The sequence below is a fragment of the Zalophus californianus genome, chromosome 3 (genome assembly GCF_009762305.2).
Source record: "Zalophus californianus isolate mZalCal1 chromosome 3, mZalCal1.pri.v2, whole genome shotgun sequence".
Lineage (NCBI taxonomy): Eukaryota > Metazoa > Chordata > Mammalia > Carnivora > Otariidae > Zalophus > Zalophus californianus.
In genome coordinates, this window is record NC_045597.1 from 78,650,700 (window position 1) to 78,667,627 (window position 16,928).

Consider the following 16,928-nt stretch of genomic DNA (forward strand, 5'->3'; position numbering starts at 1 on the left):
CTCTCCCTCTATAATAATAATAATATATAATAATAATAATATGGAACGCTTCCTTATACCTTCTATCTTTGCACTTAAAAGTGCTGACAAAGATAATTTAGGCCATAAATAACTTTATCTAAACCACAAACTGTGTTTAAAAAGCTAAACCCAATCCTATGCTTAAAAACATATTTTAAAATAATCTATTCTCTCAAGGAAGCACTTTTTTAAACAAGACTTAAATATCTAACAAAATCAACCAATCTAGATTCAAATTTTACCAAGGCAGAAAAACCAATCTTACACCATTAAAAATGGTGTGTGCTGTATTCAAATTACACAGGCCATTTCTTGTCATCTGGAGTGTTTGAGTAAAAATTTGATACCATTCCAACCCTTGCATGTGTGCATGTGTGTACACATTATATATATTTACTAATATGTGGATAAGAAAGGCGTAGACCTAGAAAATGTTTCTCCTAATTATATATGAAAATCCCCTTCATTTCAGTTTCCCATTCTGAGTTTCTTTTAATTTTCAACTTGCTATAGATTCTAATCAATGTTCTCCTTTGTAGATAATGTGAATTAAATTCTCATTTGGCCACCAATAATGGCAAGGAAAAACCAAAGGTTGATTTCACTATAAGCCTCTTGTTGAAAACTCAAATTAGTATATAGTAACTAGTAATCTATGATCCACACGCATACATTTAGCAAAAATGTATCAAGTTCCTATGGTGTAGCATGCACTGTAGTTTAGAAACTCTGCTAGCACAAGTAAAGAGATAGCAAAGATGTAAAGTCAGTCCCCTTCTCTCAAAGCAGAAGCGGGGACTTTGTCTCATTCACTGCTGTCCCCGAGCACACGGAAAAGCACTTGGCACCTGCCAGGCTATAATAAACACTTCTTCACTGCCTCCTTCAAGGAGCTTACAACCCAGTAGAGATGGGAAGTGAGACAGGAAAAAAAAAAACCTCATAATACTTGCAAATAATTATAATATTTTTATATTCTTATTCACATACAAGAATGTCTGACAATAATTTCCATCTCCCTCTTCTCTACATAATGAAAGTCTTATGTAGCTCAAAGAAAGAGGTTTATACTCACTGCACAGTTGTCTATTTCTAGTTTTAATTACACTGCTTTGCAAAGCTTAGGAGAAGATAATTTCAATTCATTTCAAAAATAACTTCCATTCAATACAAAATATGGGATTTTTCACACTTGTGAATTTTTTATTTACTTGATAATGAAAATGGTTTGGCATATAAATAAAGCATTTTCTTAGAAACTTTGGTCTAGTGAAGATCCAGGGCTGATATCTATAAATAAGAACAAAATGGTTTTTCTCAAAAAGCAAGAACTTATACTCTCTCCAAACAGACTCAGTTTCATTTCTAGATATTTATAATCTAGAGAAAATGCAGTTCAAATCAAATGTGAAGCATAAGGATTGGCAAAGTCTCTCCCAGTACTTACTGATCCATACAGCTCCCCCTTCTCATTCATCCCGAGGTAGAGTCCACTGTCCACGCCTCGAATGCTGACCAGGCCCACTGCTATACTGATAAATTCCAGAATGCCTATGAGACAAATGGCAGAGGGCAAAAGACAGGTCAGAGCACAGAGCAATTCCTAAGTCTCAGCATCCCTCGGACTTTTTAGGAGGACACTGAGCCCAGTTCCCAACTTGGATAATCTCACACTCATTAAAGAAGTTTCTTCTCTTAAAACCACTTCCAAAAGAACTGATTTTTCAGCTAAACTCTATCTTATAATAATGATACAAAAATACTTACCAACACAACACAGAACAAAACATTTTAAAAATGAAAAAGCTACTATTTATAGATACCCTAAGAAGTGATATGACAGATAAGCCAAAATACATCTCCTAATCAACCTTACAAGAGTATAATTTAAGAGAAAAACAACTTACTCCCACTTTGTAAATATGAAATCAAGTATTTGTGTATGGGCGTATATTGGAAAACATTCTATTCAGAGAATGGTCTTCTGCCCCTTAAAACAAGAGTACCAGGTGCTAACCAAAGACCTGATTAGTTTATATGGAACAATAAACCAAGATAAAGTTATTGTATAACTTTATTGAGCTCCATCTGGAAAATTAAAATAGCCTACATATATCCCAAATATTTCTGCTTACACAAAGTATGGATTTTTACTGTACTTATCTAAGCCTCAAAGAGCTAGTTAAGCAATTAAGATAACATAATATTCTGGAGGTGGGGGGGGAATACTGATACCAAAAATCCTCTTGATTTAAAATAGGCATGGGGCACCTGGGTGGCTCAGTTGGTTAAGTGACTGCCTTCCACTCAGGTCATGATCCTAGAGTCCCAGGATGGAGTCCCACATCGGGCTCCCTGCTCAGCAGGGAGTCTGCTTCTCCCTCTGACCCTCCCCCCTCTCATATGCTCTCTCTATCTCATTCTCTCTCAAATAAAATCTTTAAAAAAATAAAAAAATAAAAATAAAATAGGCATGGAAGACTATATCTCAAAATCAAACGAACATAATGATCTTCTTTTCTCCCCCCTTCTTTCCCCTTGCTTACCTCACTAAGAATAATAACACCTAAGCTGGGTATGAATCCAGAATTTTATGGCCCTAACCATATTGTTGTTTTAAGATGATTACCCACCTGTATATTTGGGACAATGCTAGTATTACTTGTGCTTAGCCATTTGCTCAAGTTTGTTATAAAGTGCTACACTTTGTGTAGACCTTGAGTTAACACTTACCAAATACTAAGTTCTTATTTTAAAAGTATCTTTAAATATTGAGAAATTCACTTATAGTTAAGAGTTTAGGAAAAAACTAAGGATAAAAGTATGCTATAGGTAGTCTCATGTGACTAATAAAAAAGCACTTACATGGATTTTTAAACAATTAATTTTGCAACTCTCACAAAGTAGACTGTGTGGCAATCGAAAGAAGATATGCACTACATAAATCTGAGGAAGCAAAGGATTTCAAGGCAATGTAAAAAAAAGAAGAGAGATTTCTTACAAAGGGGTATTCTTAATTCTTTGATAAGCACAAAATATAACAAATATCTTGTGTTTACATTTTATAGAATATCTATCTGGATATGCAAAACTATTTTCATAAAATGGGAAATAGTGTATGGAAAAAATATAAAGGGAAATTACAAATTGCATTTGGGATCTGATAAGCTGCTACTCTGTATCAGAAGATGCGTCTAAAAGCATCTAGTTTATTACGAGCCTTCCCTACCTCACAAAGCAAATGGGAAGATAAATAAGGAAATACCTCCATGAGATTCATTTCGTGTGAGAGGCCCTCCCTTACTGATGCAATTATTTCATTTCATTGTACTATTTTCAATTCTTATGATTAAAAAATAACTTACATTGTGGCATTTTATTACCATTAGGAGCCATATGCATATGAACCTCTTGTTAGCTACCTGAAAACACACCACAATATAGGTCGTAGTGATTCTGAAATTAGTGTAAGGAATTCATCGATGTCCAATTGTCCTTATAAAATGACAGGACACATTTTGCCCCGGTTGAGGTCTGACCACTTTAATATCCTATGTCAAGGGGGAAGAGTTTAATCACAAAACTAAAAGACACTTGTACCTTCCAACAGGGTCTTTGATGACCTCTTGGTTTTTTCCTAGTGAGGAGGCAGAACTAATCATGAATATTCATCATCATCATCACCCACCAGGCCCCAAAACACAGGGTGTGTGCGATCTTACAAAACCATCTGACTAGCTTGTCTTTAGAACAGCAAGAAGACTATCAGTAAACCACAACAATGACAATTGTAATAGCTTGAACACTTGAGCATTTAGTCTGTGCCAAACGAGAGGCCTTCTTTCACTCAATCCTCAGAATAACTCTCAGCATTACAATATGTTCATCTCCAGCTCACAAATGGGGACATTGAGGTTTAAAAATGTTAAGTAACTTGCCCTAAGCAATCAGACATCAAAGCCTAAATCCTTATTGATTATGTACCTCTTATCACTGTTTTTACCTTTTTTTCATGTGTCCGTGATTTCTATACCATTTTTATATAGTCATTCCCTTACTGGTGACTAGAAGATGTTACCTAGATCAGATTCTACAGACCCAATGAGCAGGACTAGAAGTAGCAGAGAAAATGAAGAGCAGGTAAGTTCCTGGGACTGTGCTCTCTCATCATGCCAAATTTGGGAAGATGGGCATCTCCTATGTATGTAGACATTTACCCAAATTTTTTATGTGCACAGAGTTAACGTCTATTAAACGACTTAAGTACTGAAATTATTATTATATACTTTAGAAATGAAAGTGTTAAGATACCTATCTTGTTTCTTTTTCTGGCATCAACAAGATAGCTGTTAATTCATATGCACTGACCTATTTGATCAACAAATTATTATTGAGTGACCATTATAAGCCAAGAAACATGCCATTTGTTAAATATACAAAGATGAATAAAATATAGCCTAAGCCCTATAGCCTCAAAGAGCTTATCATCTAGTGGAAGGAAAGACAAATAGATAAATATAACAATGTGGTGAAGGCAGTGAGAAGGAGATGCTTAGGGTACGGCCACTCAGGTTTGGGAAGGGGAGTCAGAGGGGGCCTCCTGAAAGTGAGACCAGTTTCTGAGGGGCTCTCCCCAGGAAACGGAACTACCTATGTAGTACCCCAGGTGGGAAAGATTTCATCATCTCACACCACCGTCCAGATCTCTGTAGCTCCTTGAAAAACAGGGACCTCAAAAGAACAGCCCAGCCTTTTATGAGGTCACCTCAGTGATCCAAGGGCAAGCAGAACACTTGACCGTGTGAGTCACAGCATTCCCCCCCACACACAGAGAGAACACCAATGTTGTAAGGTCAGAAAGACCTGACAGCCTGGCAACAAGATCCCCAACGCCCAGATTGGAATCCTTAACATTCCTGGTACCATCTTGTCCACAAGAAACTCCATAACCTCCACCAAGTCAACGAACCTCTCTCTGGGCCTGAGCCAAGCAAGTGCTTTCAACCATACTCATTCGGGTACAGCCCACTCCCCACGTTATCTGTTTGCGTGAGTGTGCAGTACAGAGGGCTGATGCATCCATAGCAACCTAGGAGAAGTCTTTGGTGTAGAAACATTTCAATGTTTAATGAGCAACAGGAGAGGAAGGGAAGGGCAAGGAAGAGAAGAAAAAAGACTGGAAGAGAGGGAGGGAGGGAATGGTGGACTTGTGCCTGATGTTAAAACTGTGACCCTCACGTGTGTGCCATGGTGGGCTGTTTCTCCTCTTCAGCAGACACAACCAAGACATCCTCAATTCAGAAGGGCCACCGTCATGGGTAGTGATGGAGTGACAGGGGAAGCACAGGGTCAGTGGCTAGTGGCATTTGGCTCTTCTCTTTCACAGCAGCCAACAGTTCCTTTGAGGATGTGCTCGCTGGGCCCAAGGGGGTCTGATGGGGTCTGACATCATCTCTGGTCCACAAGAGGCCACAACAGTTCCTGGGACTACTTTCGGAAAATGACCACACCAGACTCAATCCTTGCTCCAGACTTGCTAGGTATTACTGGTCAGCCCAGAGCTCTGTTCAAATGGACCATTAACCCAAAGCTGGCCCAGCTCCCAAGAGCCCCTCGGCACTGAGCCTCACCTTCCAAGGCCATAATAAGACTAGCCATGGCAAATGGGAGGACAGGCAGAAGCGGCTCCACTCTGGCCCATGCTAAACAACCCTCTAGCCTAAAAGCCCCCAACACTTAACAGAGCTGCATTCTTTAGAGGACAAGAATGTATGCAGACTGTGGAGAGAGGCATGACATGAAGCTTTCGAAAATAGATTAAACCCCCTCCCTACAGAGCTCCCTGCTCACCCAGAGAATCCCACACCAGGGCTGCCAAATCAATCATCTCAAAGCCTGGGACAGAGTAAGTCCGAGTCTGTAGCAACTTGAGGAAATCTCAGAGTTTCCTTAGGAAATGACTGACTAAAGGGGAGTTTACAACTCCAATTTTTCAAAAATCTGAACCAATCCAGAAAATAACACCTTAAATAGGAAGTCTTTCCCTTAGTGAGATATTGAACAGGAAGCCCCAGGTCATGCTTGTCTGGGGTCCTGATGAAGTCCGGCCTTTTAGAGCCACCACTCCAGGCCAAAGGGCAGACTGCAGAGAGCATGCCATCGTCCCACAAAGTCAGGCGGTCAATCCACTCAGGCTTCCTTGTGCCAAGTTAAATAGCAGATCAGGACCAACGCTCACTCTTTTATTATTCTGCATTACCATTTCCTCAGTTGATTTTCTGCTCACTTTTTTCTGTCTAGCAAGTACTTTAAAAAGAAAAACATATATATATGTGTGTATGTATGAAATGAAACCTCTCGCTCCCCCAGCCTACTACCCAGAAATACAATTCCTCCTTCCTTTTCTCCATGCTCAACCTTATCTCCACACCACCACCCCCAAAGGAAAAAACAAAGGGCTCTCTCAAGGTCCCACCTAAGTTGTCACTGCCGCAGCTCCTGCCCCGCCCCCACGTCCCCTGCACTGCCGCTGCTGTGTCACCGCCAAGCTTGCCAGCAGCTGCAGTCACCGGCGGCTGCATGGGGGTGGCAAAAATCATCTTTCCAGCACGTTTCCTTCTGCCGGTTCATTGCACGTAGAAATGCACCTTCTATTTTAATCAAGGTGTAAAGCTACCCCCACTGCAGCTACTCTTTTCTAGAGAATCAGAAGAGAAACTGGGTGAGACAAAATCCCCTGAAGGGAGTAGGGATGAGGAGAGGGAGGCTGCAGATGAGGGAGGGAGGAGGGCAGAAGGAGAGGCTGCGGGGAGCTAGCTGGAGCGCCAGGTGTGGCGAGCTGCCGCAGCCCCCCGGCCCCCTGCCGGAGCCCGCTAGCTCCGCGGCCCTCCCCTCTCACTGCCGGCCGGGTCCTAGCGCCCACGAGCCCAGCCCTCCTTCCGGGCGGGGCTGGGAAAGCAAGGGTAGGAGGCTCCCGGCACTCGCACCTCGCTGCAAAGGTTGCTAATATTGGGACCTGCCGCAGCGGTAGCAGCGGGAGACCGCGGCACTGCTGTCACCCCGGGGGCCGCTTCTCTCTGCAACCGGATGAAAGACTTAAATAACCCTCCTGCCTCACCCTCCTTCCCCACCCCCACTGCGCACAGCCACCCACTCAGCTCCATCCGAAAGAGGGTGAGTGGTACAGCGGAGCGCCAGGCGCGCCCTTCCCCGCAGCCAGCTCCCGGCCGACCCCTGAGCTCGCCTGCTCGGCGACCCTCCCCCCCCCAACCCTGGCCAGGGCTCTAGTCCCCTCCCACCCGCACTGCCCCTACCGACCCAGCCAACAGTGCCTAGTGAGTCGAAAGACTAGAGATGTCACTTCCTTGGCGACACCTTTCTCCAACCTCCAGGATTGGGGGTGGGGGAGAGGGTGACGACGTCTAGTTTTTGTTTTATGATCTCTGTTCAGCTGCTGTGCCAGCAGTCCTTGTCCGCTGACCCCAGAACTCGCCTCTCGGGCTCTCTCCGCCCTCGTGGTCCCCACAATTCCACCCCTGAATCCTCACTCTCCCCTGTGGCACTTACTGGATTTCTAATAACTCGACTGCATTTAGCAAACGTCCTACCCTAAAGGTGACTGCGTTTAAAAAAAAGAAGAAGAATCTCATGGGGGGGTGGGGACGTGGAGGAACCCCAGCTGGAACATCCCATAATCTCTCCACGCCGGGGCCCAGTCGGGCTGCGCCGGGGTTCCGAGGTGCTCTCTCAAAGGCAGGGCTCGGCTAATGTACACAATGAAGCTGCCCCGGCCTTGCAGCCGTGTACCCCGCCGCGCTCCCCCACCCACCCCCCGCCCAGAGGCCGGGGCCCAAGCCTGGGGGCTGAGACGCAGGCCCGCGAGCCGCGAGCCCTGCTCCCGGAACACCGTTAACAATAGCTCACCGCCCCCTCCACCCGCCTCCGCGGCCCTTTGTCCCCCCCACCACCACCACACCTTCCCCTGTGGCTCCGGCCTTGTCGGCCAGGGCCCCTGACCCACCTCCCGGGCACAGCGGAGCCACCGACTCTCCGAGACCTGACTGCGTGCTTCAGATGAGGGAGATGGGTCCGAGATGGCACGGGGGAGGTCAGGGGTACGACCTACGGCCAGTCCTCCGTCCCCGCCACCAACTCTCCCGCCGCGGTGCGCGCCTCCGGCGGTTCCCACACCACAAACGACCGCGCTGCCCGGGGCGGCGGCTGTCAGCCCCGCTGGACCCACACTCGCACACAAAGAGAAAGCGAAGGGACTAAACTTTGGCAAAAAAAAAAAATCTCATTCCCCAAACACGGCCAGAAGTGTGTCAGCCCCTGCCCGTCGCCCCCGGACACAAGGAGTCCCTGCAGCACCGAAGGGCGCACTCCAGCCGGGTAGAAAGGAGGACGGAAACGGAGCGTATTTAGGACCGCGCGGAGCTGGCCCGGCGGCCGCCGAGTGCGCCGGGGGGCCCGGGTTGCAGACTCGGCACCTGCCGGCTGGGAGCGCGGGAGGATTGGGGCTCCCCCCGCCCAGCGCACCTAGGCCGCCCGCCCACGCCACTAGCCATCAGCCTGCGCGGTGCAGACGTCCAGTGGGTGCCCGCTGAGGCCCGGCACACTCTCGGCTCTCCCACCCACGGCCGCCCACTGCCTGTTGTTCGGGCACTGAACGCTAGGCACTGTAGCAGCCCTTAAAGCGGCCAGATAGAACAGCACTTCTAGTAAAGTTTAGTCTTCGCTTTGCAACCAGAGCTGAGTTCATTTCGGCGGGGGGGGGGGGGGGGGGGGGGTGCAGTTATATTTCAACTGAATAATTGCAAAGCAAAGAGCTACAGCTTTGCCTTTTCTTTCTTTCTTTCTTTTTTCTTTTTTGAGCGGGGAGGGGAGACTGCCAGAAATTCACACTAGTAGGTTCAGCCTGGGGCTTGGGATCGGCCGTGAGCAAAGGGAGAAAATCCTGGGCCTCGTGTATCTGGGACCATCCCCATCCCAGGCCTGAATCTTCCTCACCTTCTGGCATCATCTACAGCCCCACGAGCCTAAACAGATAGTTTAGGCTGTGTTCAACATCTGGCATTAAAGCATGAGGAAGAAAAATCACCACAGGACTTTGTTTTTTACGACCTAGTTTAAGTGTTGTCAGGTGGGTTCACTGAGAAGTTAACTCCTTCCAACAGTCTGGTTGTCCAACTGGCGCTTTCTTTTTAGTAAGTAAGGAAAACACTCTAGAGTCCCTCCATCGGTATTGTGCTCGCTGACACTGTGCTGCTGGGCTCAGGGTAGCCCCGCAGGCACGTGTGTGCAGGCTTTAAAGTGAGCAGAGTCACCAGCACTCGGGTCTGCAGCCCTCAATGCTGAGTCACAAGTACCCTCCTTGGGAAATGAAATCCTCGCAATGCCCTTTAAAATTAGCTCGCAGCTTTTGCACGCGCGCGCACACTCACACCAGAGAGCCACCCAGGAAACCCACACAGGGCTACACACTATAGAAATATGGAGCATAGGTAATAACTTGATAGCTGCAAGGACAAACGCCCCTGGTGAGCGTTCTGCCCCTTCCCGTCATTTTCCCCCAGCGCCTCTGCCTCTGCTGCTCTCGGAGTCTAAAATATGACTTTAGTCCTCCCAACAGAACAATCAGTCAGCAACCTTCGCCTTCGGGGTTTTCAGACCCTCGCGGTGGGAATAAACAATACGCTTAATTTACAATTCAAGCAGTATACTTATCAGAAGAAAAAGAGAAGGAGCAAAAACTTCATTGGGGCACAAGATGATAACCACTGCTTTGAGCAAAAGGCATTTTCAAGTTCTCAGTAGTTAATGATTAAAGCTTTAAACTCGTGGAATCAGTCCATTCAAAAGAAACTTCCTAAACCCGATCTTCCCGAGTATCTGATGCAAAATAACTACAGACTTTTGTTATATTTATAAATCATGCCCTCTTTTCAAAAAAAGTCGGGGGGGGGGGGCTGCCTTTCAATGTAGACTTGCATCAGTGCCAGAGGCAGACCTGCAATTCCCGAGGCTATTTCTTCTTCTTCTTTTTTTTTTTTTTAGCTGGCAAGACAGAGACAGAGGGACAGATCCTTTCCCGCATCCCCCGCCCGGCCACCACCTTCTTGGTAGTTATAACCCGAACATGTCATCGCCCGGACACTAAAGGGTTAATGGTATACCTACCAAATCGGCTGTGGTCTTTCCTGGTTCCCTGGATAGTACCATTGGGGAAGATTTCTAAGTGAAATCCAGTCCTGCAGTATAGCTGCCTCCGCCTGAGAATCCCCTTTAAATGATCCAAGTCCGTGACTGCGGGTCCCCTGGGAAGCCCCCCTGCTTCGGACTGACCCAGGTGGTCACTTAACAAAACCGGACTGTCCACCGGCAACACGGGCACATTCCCAAACGGTACCGCATCCTGCACACCGAAATAGTTCCCAACTTCACCTAAGGGAGCCATCAGAGGACTCGGCTTTTGGAGCACAAGAATAAACAATAATGACGGTATCAACCCAGAAGATAATTAGGCGAGGTATATCCAACTCCCCTCCCTTACTGCAGTTGCAGAGAGAGAAAAAAAAAAAAGGTTCTTTTCTTCAATCCATTAAATGCATAAATAAAAGTAATCTGTTTCACTGGCACAGGTTCAAGGTCAAACCACTGATAGTCTAAGAAACCACCACTTTATACTCACACACTGACATATTGATAAACATATCTATGTATCTCTATAGATAGATCCCCAGCTCTTAGCAGGCAGGAAGGTCTTCATCCCATCCGACCGTAATAAGGAAAAAAAATCCGTAGTTTCTCCATTTGGTTTGAGATCAGAATGACCATAGCAACTTAAATGCCTAGGCGTTATTATAGGGATTTTAAGATGCACGGGCTACGTCAGAATTTACGGATCCCGACTCCAGGAAGGCATGCGCTGTTTTTACTCTAACCGACTCTGCAGACATCAGCATGAATCCTTCAAGGGGAAAAAAATATCTCACGTTGGCGGCGGCGACAAAATCTCCCCTCCTGGTCCCCCCTCCAGAAATAATAATAATTATTAAAAAAACAAAAAGAAAAAAAACTTTAGGCGTCCAAAGCTAGTATCCAGAATTCTCCAGAGGCTCGGCAGATGTCCATTGGCTTAGGACGGGCGGCGAGCGGCGAGCGAGGAGAGCCACGACCGGGAGCTCGCGTGCCGCCCTGGCTGCCGCGAACAGGTGTTGCCGCGCCGGCTCGCGGAGCGTTGTAGCCGGGCGGAGCGCTCCTCCTGCGCAGCCCCCGCCGGCGCGCAGAGTGGCGCAGGCAGCGGCATTGGGCTGGGTTTAAGGTAGCGCCGCGGCCGCCCGGGTTCCCCGCGGTCCTAGCGCCCGCCTTCATCAACCGCGCCGCTCTGCCGCAGGCCCGGCGCTGCGTGCCAGAGCGCGAGACTTCCTAGGGGACAGCCGACGTACACTTGCTTTACAAAGAAAGATGCATGGAGAGAGGCAGGAGGCAGAAACCCTGAGTGTCCTGCGGAATTGAATCTGATAACCTAAAGTCTTGCTCGATACATTGATGGAGGTTCAGACTACAATTGGAAACTAGTTTTCACATGGACTCTGTAATTTTGCATTGCATTATAAAATAAAACTTGGTTGAAAGAGTTGGAGGGAAGTGGGCTTGATTCAGTGAGCTTTAATGGATATGGCAGTTTCTCTTTCATTCTTCTGCCAGACACACACAGAAAGAAGCGCAAACCGTATTGCAGGTAAGCAGCTGGAGGGATGTGAACCTAGCGTGTGTGTGTGTGTGTGTGTGTGTGTGTGAGAGAGAGAGAGAGAGAGAGAGAGAGAGAGAGAGAGAGAAAGAGAGAGATACAGAGAGGGAGACACACACACACAGAGGACACACACACACACACACACACACACACACACGCAAACACAGAGGCAGATGTGGCCACCGGTTTTGTTCTGGGCTTCCTGATGGCATCGGTTGGGGCTATGTTTAGGTCCAGCCCCGCCGCCTGGATCCGGGCCGCCGCGGTGCAGTCGGCAGGGGGGGCGCCAGAGAACCGCCACTGTCCCTGAGTTCGACTAGCGCGCGCATCTTTGGAGAGTCGGGGTGGAGAAGAGCGCGCCAGTGGGTTCCCTCTTTCCCCCAAGCACGCTAATGAGGGGGAGCTGTGCCACCCCTCGCTGTTTCAGCCTGTTTCGCTGTTGGGAAAGCGAAAGAGGAGTTCCAGTGTCTCCCCCCACCACGGTCTGAAGCCCGCGGCAGAGCCGGGAGAGCTGGCGCGGGGCGCGTGGGGGGCGCCCTGGGGCCCGCAGCCGTTCCTTCCTGCTCTGCCTCGCGGGGCCGCCAGTGGAAGCCTGAGCTCCAGAGCCCAGGCTCGGCTTTCTGCTTGCGGCCGGCTGCCTTCGGGCACAGCCACAGGCCGGGACAAAGAAATCCGCGACCCCGGGCCTCTAGGGGCCCTGCCGGGCCAGGCCGGCCCGAGAGCCCTGCGGCGGCGCGCTCTGTGGCGGGGACACTCTGCAGGCGCCCGGATCCCCTGCGCGGCGCCCGCACAGCCCCCGGTCCCCAGCACCCACGCGCGCACACATTCGCCCCGCAGCCCGCCCGCGGGTCCCTCTCTCTCCCCGGCTCCTCTTTGTTCACATTGTCTTCGAAATGGCCCGACTCTCGGGCCAAAATGGTGAAAGTTGCCGAGACTTGAGCACAGCTCCAGACTGACTGCAGGACAGGCGAGTGCGAAGCAAAGTCGAAGCAGAGACTGGACCCCTGCGGTGGGAAAGGGACTCAGCCTTTTGGGGGGTGGGGGGGACCCGCCTCAGTAGTCAGCTAAAGGCTGGAGGTGAAGAACTGGGGCTGGCCCTATTCAGGACGGAAGGGTTTCGCCCGAAGACGATAGGGAGTCATGAATTTGCAGATTTCTCGGGCGCATGAGGTGCCCGCGACCTGGAGCGACCTTCCCCTGCCCCCAGGGTGGAAGGCTGCTTGGGCCCCAGCAAAGAGGAAGGAGAGGGGCGAGGTGGTCCTCCCTTCTTGCCATTCCCACACCCCTTTGCCGCAGTCCCAGGTCATTGGGTGTCCGCGGGGCTGACTCCGTGCGTCGTGCTTACGTGTTTATGAAGCACCAGAGCCCTGCCCCGTGGTATTTACAGCAGTCACATCGACGGTGGGCTTTAACGTTAACTGCTCAGTGGCAGATACAAGAAGCCGGGGAGGAAGTGTCACTTCTCATAAACCACCTGGGTAGCTGGCATTAATCACGGAGGCAGCCAGCAGCTCTGGGTTAAGCAGGGGCGTTCCTGGACCACTCCGGTACAGTGTGCAGGGTGGGTTACTTTTTTATAAAACCTGATAAAGAGAGATAGGCGGACGAGGAGAGATGGAGAGAGGGAGACGCCTGATAAGGGAAGACATGAGCAGCACGTGGACGTTTCCACTGAAGACAGGACTGGGACAATTTCCACCAGCTGTCTCCAACCACATTCTTTCGGTCTGAATTTAGATTGTGAGCCAATGAGCAAAGACCATTTCCGCTTCCGAATCCTGCAGCCTTGTGACTGTCACTTTAAAAAGGATGCAGCAGTGGGAGAGAGGGCTAAGAAGCTGATACCGCACTTTCCCAGTTAGAAGCAGCCTGCCTGCTCAAGCATCTCTTTTCTACTGCAGTGAATTTAATCCACATTTCATCCGCATCCCTAACTCTACCTGCAGGAAGCTTTTGCTGCTTCCTTGCCCCCTGAACTTGCCGGGCAGGTTTCTTTCCCTTCTTCTGTTTGGTCCTGTTTTCCTATTACAGTAATGCAAACACTAGATCCTTTCTTTCATTGATCACATCCCATTTTCTCCAGAACTCACTCCACTGGCTCTGTCTGGCTGACTTCCTCAAGATTCCCTTCCAGCTCTGCCATGATCATGAGTTCCTACGTCCACGCCTGTGTGCATGTTTTACAGGTGTTCTTCAATTAGTACATAGATGTTAAGCTCCAAGAGGAATGAGGCCTTGCTTTCTAGACACGAGGTATAATTGGCTTAATAACACCTGCCTTGGAAGATTGTTGTTAGGAATAAAAGGAAAAATGCACATAAAACGGGCAGTACACAATAGACACTGAAGACATAGTAGCCCTTATTATGCTGGTCCTAATGTAGTTCCCCCTAGAATTCTGCCCATGAAATATTCAGCAAGTACTATTACTGATTTCAACCCCAATATTCTCTCAGGCTCTCTTCTTAAAATATTATAATCCCTCTGGTTTTCTCTTCTTCCAGTTTGTCACCTGTCTTTTCTGCTGATAGTTCAGTGCTTAGACCCAGATGGGAATCATGATGAGGTAAATGAAGAGAGGTATGAAGAGAAATGAGCGCCAGGATAGGGATCAGCAGATCTGAAACTGACTTCTCCAACCCTCCCCGCACCACCGCCATCTACTCCCTGTGTTTACGATACCCCTTCACCGGCCCACGGTGAGTTGCTGTAAATATGGGTTTATGATACATGTATGTAAAAATGGCCTGTAAGCTATGAAGTCCCTACAGATTTAAGATGACCACTGGACAAAAGTGCTCTGTCCACCTCTACTGCTTTGTCCATTAACATGTTTCTCCTCCTTTGCTTTCTTTGGACCCCCCCCCCAAATGCGCCTCACTAAGGAATACTTTCATTCCTTTCCTACAACAATAAAGGTATAACTGGGCCTCCACCCTTCCGTTTCCATTTCCCCCATTCTCCTCGCCTCGCTCTACAGCCCTTTGGTTTGGGAATTATAATGAGTGTGGGGTGGAGAAGAGTGTTTGGGAAGGTTGAAGTCCGTTCCTAGTCTGATCCCCATGGACTACATTTAAGCTTCAGTGGTTAAGAATTCTGGTAAGAGGACAGAACTATTGTAGTCAACATTTATTGACTGTTTTGCTATGTTCCAGACACTCTACTAAGTGCTTTTGTGCCTTATCTTTTTAATTTTCAAAAGTGCCTTATGAAATCAGCACTATTATTATCCCATTTTACACATAAGAAAACCGACTTATAAAGATTAAGTAAGGGGCGCCTGGGTGGCTCGGCTGGTTAAGTGTCCAGCTCTTGATTTCAGCTCAGGTCATGATCTCAGTGTTGTGAGATGGAACCCCGAGTCAGGCTCCATGCTGAGAGGGGAACCTGCTTAAGATTCTCTCTTTCCCCTTCCCCCTGACACTCACTCACTCTCTCTCTCCCTCCCTATCTTAAAAAAAAAAAAAAAGATTAAGTAACATGCCTATTGCTACAGTGTCAATAAATGATGCAAGCAAGTTCGTAGACTTCAGACCCCCATTATGCACACTGCCTTCTATTATAATAGGCATATACTTCTAAATTTTTATAAATGGCATGTTTCCATAAAATAAATATATAGAAGTAAATAGCTTCTATACATATATGAACAACCCGTTAAAACACATAATGAAGGAATAAAAACCCTCATTACAATAGGGGTGGGGGAAAGAAAGATAAATTCCTAGGAATACAATGAACAAAAATGTGCAAGATCTGGATGAAGAAATACATTTGAAGCTCTCTAGGAACACAAAAGAAGACTTGAACAAATAGAAAGGCAGATTAGATTAGATTAGATTTTAAAAAAAAACTCAATTTCATAAATATATAATCATGCCTAAATTAGTCTAAAAACTTAACCCTGATGCTAAAGTTAACATAGAAAATTAAAGTTGACAAAAAAGTGTTTGAACTTGACAAGAAAAATAGGAGAGTAACTAGCTATACAATTTTTCGAAATATTTTAAAGCTGTAATACTCAAAACAAAGTAGTGTTATCATATGAATTATTCATATTAGCATATGAATAAGGAGATAAGCAATAACACAGAATAGAAGTCACAGAAATAGACCTAACTTCATAATATAATTTTTTTTAAGATTTTATTTATTTGACAGAGAGAGATACAGCGAGAGAGGGGACACAAGCAGGGGAAGTGGGAGAGGGAGAACTGGACTCCCTGCTAAGCAAGGAGCTCGATGTGGGACTCAACTCAATCCCAGGACCCTGGATCATGACCTGAGCCGAAGGCAGACGCTTAACGACTGAGCCACCCAGGCGCCCTCATAATATAATTTAATGCATGATAAGCAATCATGAAGAGGAGGTGGGGGAGGGGGGAATGAACTACTGAGTGAATGGTTTTGAAACAACTGAATAGACAACTGGGAAAAAAATAAGTGGTATCTATTCCTCATACTTTACATGAGAATAAAACCTAAATGGAGCAAACATTTCAATATTTTTTAAAAAACCATAACAAGTACTAAAAGGAACAATGGAAGAACTCCTTTATAACCCAAATGCCTAAAAGGGAATAATGACAAATTCTACCACATACAAAACAAAACATTTGTTTAACTGCGTGGACGGAAAACACAAATTCAGAAGATAAATGAGAAAATGGAAAAAATGTGCATCTCTCTAACTCATTTCTATAATATATAAAGAGCTCCTATAAATCAATAAGAAAAATATGACTTCTGTTTTCCATTCTGACATGTAAAGACTTGGAAGTCATTATTCCTGTCCACACAACAAGAAAAAAGTTGGACAAACTAAAGTCAACAACTATTCTTAGATCCCTCAAAGAATCCAGGTCACAGGACAAGCTGCTGTTGTGAAAACTGAAGAGACAGAGATAGAGAATCAGACCTTACTGGAGCAGAAGCCCACATCTGAAACCAATATCAGTAGGAACACTAAACTGTAGTTGATGAATTAATTGCTGGGGGCTCAGTTTGGACAAGCTTGAGAGTTAAAAATTCAGAAAAGGCCTAGTCTTAGAAGGGCCCCTACACTTTCCTGAGATGTACCTCCAGGAGCTCTACCAGGTTCTCACTGAGAAGATCTGAAAAAGATTCCTTCCTGCTTCCTTCAGGGGAAGGG

The 16,928-nt window shown here is 46.8% G+C and overlaps 1 protein-coding gene across 1 annotated transcript in view; it reads right to left on the reverse strand.

Moving 5' to 3' along the window:
* FGF9 (fibroblast growth factor 9) overlaps positions 1 to 11,256 on the reverse strand; it is a 30,170-nt gene extending 18,914 nt beyond the window's left edge. The window contains exons 1-2 of the mRNA XM_027587980.1: positions 10,201 to 11,256; positions 1,469 to 1,572 (exon numbers count right to left, since the gene is read on the reverse strand). Coding sequence (XP_027443781.1) covers positions 1,469 to 1,572; positions 10,201 to 10,477 — 381 coding nt within the window. The 5' untranslated portion in view covers positions 10,478 to 11,256. The remainder of the gene's footprint in view (positions 1 to 1,468; positions 1,573 to 10,200) is intronic.
* Positions 11,257 to 16,928: the final 5,672 nt, after the last annotated feature.